The following is a 10,581-nucleotide window of genomic DNA, read 5'->3' on the forward strand; positions in this document are numbered from 1 at the left end:
ATGTTAAGTTTGTGTGTAACGACTGATGTGTTTATTGCCTTTGGCATCAGTTTCTCTCTTTTCACAGGAATAACAGACTGTGTGCGTCGACCCTTCAACAATTATGCAGGCGAGAATCATTTATCTTGCAATGGAATATTTCTGTAGTCAATAATTGCAATGTATGGATCAGACTGTGCCTATTTTGCTTTAAAAGAAATGCGTTAAGCAGTTTTGACCATAACCTCAGCCAGACCATTTCATTGTGCTCTAGTGGGTGAACTAGTTTTGCATGTGAAATTCCGTTCTTTAGCAAATGCATGAAATTTATGTGAAGTATATAAACTTGCTTTGTCACTTTAGAAATTATCTGGAACACCGAATCTACTGAAATGACCACGAAGTTTCAGTATGAAAGCTTGCGAGTTTGCGGTCGGTCTATCTCAAAATGTATTCTATAGGGGTCAGTTATCAAAAGATAATCTTTCCTATCAAGACGTAATATGTCATTGTGAACATATTGCTATGGTCGTGTTGGTGTTTCACGAGACACCATGGGGTTCTTGACATTGGATGATCTGTGTTTTATACAGATGGGGCGATGCAGTTCATACATTGTAGTCTGTATTTTGTTTATACCATCCCAGGCCAGAAATATGCGTCATTGGTCTTGCTGATTGTTTTGTCTACACCCATGTGACCAATATGAATTTCTTTCTATTAATTATGCACGTGACAGTTTGGGAATCAAAAGTGTTGTTGCCCTAAATATCAAACCATCACCTGTCGACAGCTCGTGTCTGTGAATGAAACATTCAATTACGGAGTTGTCACAGCCTTGCCTAGTTTCCGGCCAACCTGATTTTATAGTCTGTTTTAGTGTTTGCATTTGTGAGTCACGACTTGTTTACTGTTCCAGTCAGCTGTCTTTAAATTGCAACCATTTTAGAACTTTGTGAACATGCAAGTCCAGCCCCTAATATTCATCAAGCGTTTGACTCATTGGCTGTCTAGACAGAAGGTCGATTATGGGAACTTGTTACCAAGGCACATATTGGTCGTATTTTTGAATCATGAGTAACATTCTCTGCAAACGAGGCGGTGCTGCAGACAGAGTTTTTTTTCATGATGCTGCAATTGGCATATAGTCAGTAATAACTATGACCTTTCGTCAATACAAATACTAATGAAATCTTTGAAAACCAAACACAATTGCCAATATCTCTCTTTCCGTGTTTTCATACGAGCTCTGTGTAGGGGTCAATGTCTTGCTTTCAAAAGCATTTGGTTTACCGTCTTTCAAAAATTGTGGCGCCAAAACTATGTTTGCTTGTATCGCATTTAAGCGCAACTTGTTTTTTTATTGTCAAAGTACGCAAGTACTGGCTTTTGCGTCACTACGTCCTTCATTTTATTGAAAAGCGTCAATTTGTTGCTGATGGGATGCAAATTCCACGCCTTTCTTGAGTAAAGCACGTAAACTATTTTTAATGTCAGACAAATGTGGTAAACACTTTTGCAGGTAATTAACCATGCAAATAACTGTTTCTTGTTCTTCCTTTGATTTGGAGGTACTGCAAAGACGTAATTGTCTTAACCTTTTCACTGTCAACTTTAAGACCATGGTCTTTAATGACATGACCAAAGAATGGCACTTCTTTAAAGTAAATCAGTTTTTCTGGATTGAAACGTACCCTTTTCTCGCGCTGCCTGTCAAGCAAAGCGAGTAGATTGCCGTCATGTTCAGACTTAGTTCTTCCCCAAATTAAAATGTCGTCAACTACACATGCTACCCATTTTAGACATTCAAATGCCTCGTCAATTGTCCTTTGCCAAATGTCTTGACTGTAATTCAGATCCAATGGCAGACGTAAGTACCTGTACCGTCCAAACGGTATACTAAACGTTGTAAGGTAAGATGACTTCGTGTCCTACTTAATTGACCAATAAGCATGTGTACCGTCTAATACGCTAAAGTGTTTTGCGCAATTAAATTTGCTCGTGACGTCATCAATGGTACGCATTGGATAATTGGTCAAGACATACCCTCAACCGACCCGTCTTTGGTTTTTCCACTACTACTAAGGAGTTCACCCAGTCAGTCGGTTCATGTACCTCAGTAATGTTTTGCTCCTTTTCCATACTGTCAAGCTAAGCCTAGAGTCCTTTCTTGAGTGCCTCATGGACTCTCCTTGGCGGGTTTATAACAGGAACAGCGTCTGGTTTCAAGTACAATTTGCATGCTCCAGACATAATTCCAGTGCCTTTAAATAAGTCGCGGTACTTAGTCAAAACTATGTCACGGTCAAGGTCTTTATTCTCAACTGATAATGTCAACTGCACAATTCCAAGATCAATGCACGATTGCATACCTAGTAATGGACGTGATATGCTATTCACAATGTAGAAATCAGTTTTAATCACTTTTAATTAATAACTGCGTGTGATGTTAATTTGACCTAGTATTGGAAGAGTGTTTTTCTGTGTAGCTTGTAAGAGTGTGAAACAGCTGGCTGTAATGGATAAGATATTTTCATGGTTTTATATTGTGCGAGTGGTGGCATATTCACTACAGATCCTGTGTCAATTAAAATGTTTATTGCTGTTCTAGAAGGACCCACCTAACATTTAACTAAAGCTCGATCTGGAAAACTTGTTCTCACTATACCCATATCAACATTGTAAGAAGTAAAGTGATTGGTTTTTTTTACACGCATGGCATGTTATCCCATACAGTTCCGTTTCGCGTGAAATCGTCCGCTGTTGCTGCAAGATTTGTTGCTATGATGTGGAATGGCACGGTAATTGTTATGCAACGGTCGCCTGGCCATCCCAGCATCCTTGACCTGCGCTCTACCGGTTACCCCTTTTGCTGCCTTCGGTAGCCCATTTGATGTGCTGTTTCCTCCGCCCTGGTTTTGAGACAAATGCGACGTCATTTGATGCCGTCGATTACATTGATTTATTGGTTTCGACTGTATTCGTACGATTGTGCAATTCGCAATTTTTTATCTCATGTAAGGTTTTTGCCTTCGTTTATAAGTTTTTCTCCGATTTTTGAAGAATTCGTACCGAAAACAATACGGGCACAGATCATCTCGCCAGTGTCCTTAAAATTGCATTCCTTTGCGATCAGACAAAGTATAGTAACGAACTGATCGATGGTATCGGAGTCCTGCTTTTGACCGCATAATTTGAAACGGCTTAATATTGAGTTTTTTGTTCGGCTGTAAATGTGAAGCGAACTTTGAAAAATAAGTGTCCAATTTTTACTTTCTTTTTGACTCAAATGCTTAGTGCTGTGTATGTCTCTACCCTTTTCTCCAATCTATAACAACCAATAATTCACTTTCTCTACCTCCAACTTGCTCTTAAACGGACAGGTAAAAACGAAATTGACATGGCGTTGGAACTTCTTCAAGGCTTCTGATGGATTTGGATCATCCCAGTTCATGGTAGGCGGTGAAAGTCTAGCAAGCTCCATGCTTTAATATGTCCGACAATAATTGTCACAACAATAATACATGTCTTTAAATCCAGTTAAATAATTTTTGCTCTAACACTATGTTCTAATTATATCTTATTGTAGTGCAGAGGTTTGTAATACAAATGTATATAGTCAAATGACTTAATAACTACTTATAATGATGTTACCCCGAGAAATACATACACGAGACTGAATGTGCGGGCTGTCTGCATCTATATGAGTAACCATTGGGTATGTTAATTACCTCAAGTCTGTATCAATGTATCTGGATCATAGAAAAGAATAATACATTCCAAATATAAGCAAACATAAGTGTAAGTCATGTAAAATCAGTACTATCAAATGTGACTACGTTTTTGCATCAAGTTATGATTTCTATATATATTCTAAGATTGGAATTACATTCATAAAACAAATTCAAAAATAAAATGTGAATCATTCAATAAAATGGAACATCTAACATAAAGGGAAGAGTAAAGAAATATATTGCAGCATATACCTAGTAGCTTGTTCTCTTATTTAAGATCTGACAGACGCATGCTTAAGGAATTATACATTAACATAAATACATACCATGTACCATGTTCATTAAATCAACTTAACGTCAGGCAGAATTAATTAACGGAAAAATAAACTTCCCCCCACTTTGGCCAAATATATTAACTTCAAATTTGAAAGGCAGTTTATGATAACACTAAACGTTATGTTTGCTTCTTCACAGAATATTTTTGCTTATTTTTCTATTAATTATATCGCTATTCCAAGTAAATAATGTTTACACAAAGACATTCTTTGCATACAGTACTAAGATTTGCTGATAAGTTCAACAAAGGTGTATATACATAATACATGCTAATTGAAACAATGATGTTGGAAATAAACTGACATAAGCAATTGAAAATTTAATGCGCTTAACCATATAAATCTCTTTTAAGTACCTAAAACATCCCGGGACGATTTGTATCGGTTATTTAAGTTTTTACCGGCCGACCGGACGCGAAGAATATTTTTTACTAGTGTGAACACTTTTGCAACGATGCAGTGATATACAACACGTCATTTGATGATAGTCGGCATATTTTGCAACAATCAAATAGACACTACATGATTTAGATATATTTAAAATAAGTTGTATTTTCGCTGAATAATGTCCACAAAACGTTTAAAGTTATGTTATTTATATTGTTTACCAACACAGTATGTAAACTAAATTAATAACTAGGAAATTTAAAGAATTAAGGTGATGTTTTCATGTAAAAAATGTTTGACTTCTAGACTTATAAGTGTTGGGTTAACACTGAATAACGATGTATTTTTGTAGCAATTATTTGCGCCGGTTATTCCGATAATCACATGAACTGTAAATGATCATCTACGATGATGTGTGAACAAGCTTGCTTTCTTATGAGATACTGTTAAACTCGTATACAAAGTGGTATTATATCAGATGTCGTCATTCGCATAATCTTAACCTTTCTATAAAATCATTTTAATAAAGCATATTTGGTGACTGAATTGCAATTCTACGGAGGAAAGTATGGTGCACGTATGTCCAGAGCAATACATTATTTCAGAGCATGGGGAAAAGTATCATATAGTTATTCATGTAACAACATGCATTCCATGTCCTGGAATACCCACTTAATTCGAAATCTGTTGACAGCAAAACTCAAGCACTATGGCTTCATCCATTTAATGAAACCGTAGAATGAATAAAAATATCATTCATGGGCGCGTTTTTTAGTATAATCAGTATTATTATTAAGTATATTGGCTTTGAATCTTTTACCACGTAATTAGCCGAGTAGGAGGAACGAACAAATGATTCTATATTTATGGCATGTGTTTGGACGTCTTGCATAGAAAGCATTACGGAACTTACTGTTTTTTCAACAGCCACTTTGTTTGCACACTACACACTGTAGTCGAGCCAGGAGCACTTCCGTATGTATGAAGTGATCACGTGTTGGATTCTTTAGATCATACCACGCACAAAACAATACGGGTTGAAATGTAATAACTTGCACAGAATAAAAAGTCTTCAATTGACTGTCCAGTAAATAAAACAATTGAAACATGGTCTAAAAAAATAAAAATATAGCGATTAATGTTTTAACTATATATATATTTATTCATTATAACGGATGATTTTTTATGTTAGCACACTCCATTTTGTCGTACTCAAAATCTAAGAAAGGGGTTAAATTTCTTTTCAAAAATGCATAAATATTTTTAGGAAACATACGTTGCCATATTGTGCTATAAATTGTCTCACCAAAACAATGCTGTTGTTGAAAATAAAACATGTCATGTTAATTTAGAACAACGGAACGATACACGACACAGGGACATCATATTTCAAACATGCTTATTTAAACATTCTTAATTCTGTCCAGACATAGTGTTATCATGTATTGGAAACATATCAATTCATTCGAATTTATATACTTCAGATCGCACTGTCCATTGTGAAAGTGCAATTTTGACAAAAGTGTATTTTTCTTTACAATATTGAAGTATTACAACTATACAAACGCTCACAATGGTTCATATAACTATATTATGTAAAGGATAATGTAGGATTATAACGTTTCTAAATAAATGATTGAAAACCATTAAGCGTAGTTTAAAAGGAAACTAGAACATGCTTACAGCCTATTAGTTTTCTAGTTTCGTCTCCGTGGTGGTCAAGCATTCTGCATTTATATATCATATCGTTTTAATATCCAAAACAGACCAAATCATTACTTCGAAATCGGAAAATAACATTGTAACGCTCTATAAACAACGTCATTGTATCAAAATATTCTATTCGTTCTAGTCTTTGCAAACTGGAATAAATTCGACTTTTTACTTAACCAAGTGAACAGTGCAGTTCATTCGTTCATTAATTGGTGAATAAATTTGATCTGTTCGAAGTCTTATTAATATAAACGTGGTATTCGACTACGATTATATTGTTCGTTACATTCAGAAAATGTCATCTCTTTTTGAGGTTTATATTAAAGTATAAAAAGCAAGTATTTCATGTTATATTTCTAAAACGCTGCGTGCCTTGAAATAAGTTTCATATCAATTACTTTTTATTAATAGGCATTGTATGATATCCTTCGAAAATTGTGTTATTTTTCAGGTGGCGTCTTATTTGGTATACTATCAAAGCGGGAAGTCACGGTATTAGATATTGTCCCACGAAGCAATGTGAATAATATGCTGAATTAAATGTAATCATGAGGACATGCATTACGTCATGACCACCGGTATAATAATGATGTCTACCGGGAAAGCTTCTAATCGTGTATCATTTTTATGAGCGGAAATAACTCTTCTACTATTTGAACCGCAGTGTTGACAATGGAGCGGCTCGATCACTTTTGTATTCGGTATTTATAATTTATATCATTGTGGCTGTATTTAGTAATTGATACCTTTGCACATGACGTTGCTCATAATTCATGTGAAGTGTAACATGTAAGAGACTTATCGTCTCATTAGCCGGTAATAGTTGACGCATCAAGTGCTCAAATTAACTAATATTGAAACTTAATTCTGACATTGAGCTTATAATATTGACACAGACATTTCAGAATCACTTTGATAGTAATATTATGACAAAAAACTACACATACCAAAAGTAGTTTTTGTAATTAGGGAATTCCATTTAAAAACAATTTTAACTACCATAGAGGTTAAAATGTTAAATCACCTCTGGTAATTATATTGTAATGAAAAATAAATATTGGAAAGCCTTTTTACTGTCTGGTACATCAAAACATCTATGGATGTACATCTTTATATTGCATTAGTTTATGAATTACTTTCTGAGATCATTGAATAAGGGAGGACATTTGCTGTCAGAACGCGGTATTGAATTTTAGAATCCAACTGTTTTGTAACGATTTATCGATTGGCTAAATTTGCGAAGGATAGAGAAATGTGCGAGATGTTTAAAACTAAAACAATACAGTGAGCACATATTGCATGTCATAAACACAACTCATTTTTTGTAAAAATGACATACTTAATTACATCATATTTAAACGCAAGTGATTACATGCATTTTCGAAATAAACGCATCCCCACAAATAATAAATGATATCGGCCTAAAGTGGCGTGCAGAAGTTCAATACATTTGGAAAATATTATCACACCCACCCATTGAAGTTTGAGATTGTTTATTACATAAATGATCGATGAAGAATAGTAATTGTTTATGTTCTCCTGGAAAAAACGTTCCTGCTTTTGATTGACTTCTGTAGTCGATAATTAGACAATGAATTTTTACACTTAATTTACAAAATATATAATTCTACTTGGTACTATTTTTACATGGAAATCTACTTGACAATCTATTAAAATAAATAAACTCGCCCAAACCATTGCGATTAAAAAAGTGAAATGTCATTTGCATTAATTAACATGTGTTATGAAAAAGAAACTGTAGTAAGTTGTGAAAAATAAGAAAAAGCACCGTGCATGGGTTTCATAATAATGTAGATAATTGTTCAAATTTGAACATATCTTTGATACGTATATTTATGTAAAAGAAACAAAATAAGGTACCATAATGAATTTTACCCATGTATGCAAGAACAAATATGTCATAAATAAAATCTAACGAAAATTTTTTACTGTTACGAGCTCGCTTTAAAAGCGACATCGCCCTTTTGCAACTACCAATTTGTTGTCATTTACTTAACGTGCCGAACAAGTTTTGCAACACCACTAGTAGTCATGATGTGGTGTTTGTGGTGTCAACACTGTCATAACCTCTCGTCGTTTCCGAAGACTTTAGTGACCCGCACGGTAAAATATTCCTGCTGAAGAACAAGAATATGACTGGATTGCACGCGCTGTTGAGGGGATATAAGCGCTGCAGCACGATGTAGTAACGAAAATCTAGCATGTTGATTTGATAAACGTCCAAGATGTGAAACACTGTGGCCGGCAGCCAGGAAATAAAGAACGCTGAAAAAGATTCAAAAATTATTTGCATATCGATTTGTTGCGCATAGGGACAATAATTATATTTTATGTCTAACCAAGTTCTTTTTTTGAACACATAAACATATGTACGTATGATTATGTAGCATGCATGGCGAACCTATTTGTGTATCAGCAGGTTCAGCAGTTTGATCGTGAGACAACTTAAGTTAGGTTCAGCATCATAAAGCTTTGTCGGAAAACTATAAAGGTCTATCACTTTAATTTGTGTGTGGCCATACAGCTTCTAAATACTTTACGTAAATGATTTCTTTTTATAAATCAATACAACTTGGAAAACTTGTTTACACACTGCTGTTGCTAAATACCCCTTAATCTATTTATGATATTAATTCACTAACAGATAATTGTGCGTTTACAGTATAAATCTATCTCTGTTAATCACGTAACGATATTTAATATATTATTTTTATTTACACGATTCATAATGTTGTTAAAATGCATGATGTTGCACAAATTGTTGGTATGCTTTCGTTTTATAATATTCATTAAAAAAAGAATGAACCATTCTTTAAAATTGATCATTGTATGACGGAGGCATACGATATGTTTGGTATATTTTCAATGATCCATTAAATATTTGAGCCCGCCTAAAATAAGAATAATTGTATTTTAGTATCGGGACTAGAAACACCATGAAAAAATGTGTAAACCGCGTATACATGCATAGTCGCAGAAAGCATTTTTTACATGCACATGTGGAGACTAATATATATTTTCACGTCGATGTCATGCAAACGATGAGCATTTCAACGTTACATTTGGTATTATATATATTTTGTTAGATTTGTTGTACATGTTGTTAGACAATTAATAATTTTTCGATTATTATTGCATTATGATATTTGATTTAATTGAATAATTTCATGAAACTAGTTGTATTATTGTAGTATCTTCTTAAATACTGTGAATAATATATTGCAAAAAATGTAAAACAACGACAAACAAACTTACTTACCAAAGCATATTATCAAAGTCATCTTTATTGTTTGGATTCTGGCTTTTGGTAGTAAACCACTGTTTTTAGTTTTATGACATGGCTTAAAAGTTGAATCTGAAAAAATTCACACAGGTAGGACATTCTGACTTAAAATTTCTCTTTCGTAAAAAATACGTAATTTATGCAATGCGAATGTGATACTTATTTATAAATTATATATTATATTTAAATTTAGCATATACAAGTTACAATAAAGCTTGCAATCAAATAAAACAATCACCATAATGAAGCTACATGTATTAGTGTGATGTTGCATTATTTATTAGCGTAACGTTATCTTAATTCTTAACCAAACCTACGTTAAATTGTGTTTATATATTAAATGTTTAATAGATACATTAAATGTAAAGCATTTATGTCACAGTATTCGGATCCGAATTTACAAGTGCTATTGAGAGCTTAAAAACAATAATCCACGTGCTGCAAATAAATAAAAAACACAATTTTTACAAAGAAAAGTATAGGTTGCCTATACTTGATGCAACAATCTTAAGTTTACCTTCCAATATGGAGTTCATTTCTGTAAGATTTTTGCTTTCCCGCCAGTGCTTCCAGACAACAAGCGTGATTCCAGTGTAGCAGACGGAGACAGCGAGGAATGGAATGAAGAATACGAGCAGAAGTGTGAACCCGACATAGAGCTGAAATTGCAATAAAGGCTATTGCACCTGTTACATTTTAAGAAAGAATACCAGGTAAAGTATCACAACAAATATTGTAAATCCGAATATCAAATAGCATTAGTGCAAGTTTCAAGAAAAGAAATGTCCACTGCTTTCATTGTGTCCTTTTAAACAATAGTGTTATAATAAGCATACAGTATTTACAAATGCGTTTATTAATATAAAATACAAAGAATATTTTAGATTATTTTAAATTCCTCAGTGTTCATTGTGTTCTCTTTCCAATAAATGCAACTGATATTGCCTAATAAGCGAACAGAAAGATTCACACCGAAAACCAAATATATGTATTTGAACAAATTTAACAGTAGTTTGACGTATCACTAAGTAGGGGTCTTGTGCATTGTGATGCGTGCGTATGGTTTTCTATAAAACGATATGGTTTCCTACTAATTTATCATTAAACGGAATGCATACACACCTTCCAT

General features: G+C 33.9%; 1 protein-coding gene across 1 annotated transcript; it reads right to left on the reverse strand.

The window, feature by feature from the left end:
* Window positions 1–8,198: 8,198 nt before the first annotated feature.
* Window positions 8,199–10,106, reverse strand: LOC127850564 (cardioacceleratory peptide receptor-like). Its single transcript, XM_052384087.1, has 3 exons — window positions 9,970–10,106; window positions 9,429–9,524; window positions 8,199–8,434 (listed from the first exon to the last, which is right to left on the reverse strand). The coding sequence occupies exons 1-3, from the start codon at window positions 9,986–9,988 to the stop codon at window positions 8,199–8,201; spliced, it is 351 nt and encodes a 116-aa protein (XP_052240047.1). The 5' UTR covers window positions 9,989–10,106.
* Between the last annotated feature and the right edge of the window lie 475 nt (window positions 10,107–10,581).

This window comes from Dreissena polymorpha, chromosome 1 (genome assembly GCF_020536995.1).
Source record: "Dreissena polymorpha isolate Duluth1 chromosome 1, UMN_Dpol_1.0, whole genome shotgun sequence".
Lineage (NCBI taxonomy): Eukaryota > Metazoa > Mollusca > Bivalvia > Myida > Dreissenidae > Dreissena > Dreissena polymorpha.

What these genes read in the sequence shown, in the direction of transcription:
- LOC127850564 (XM_052384087.1), bottom strand. An exon ending in GACTTTGATAATATGCTTTG is followed by an intron (nt 8,435 to 9,428) that starts GTAAGTAAGTTT and finishes AATCTTTTTCAG; the next exon opens with CGTTCTTTATTTCCTGGCTG.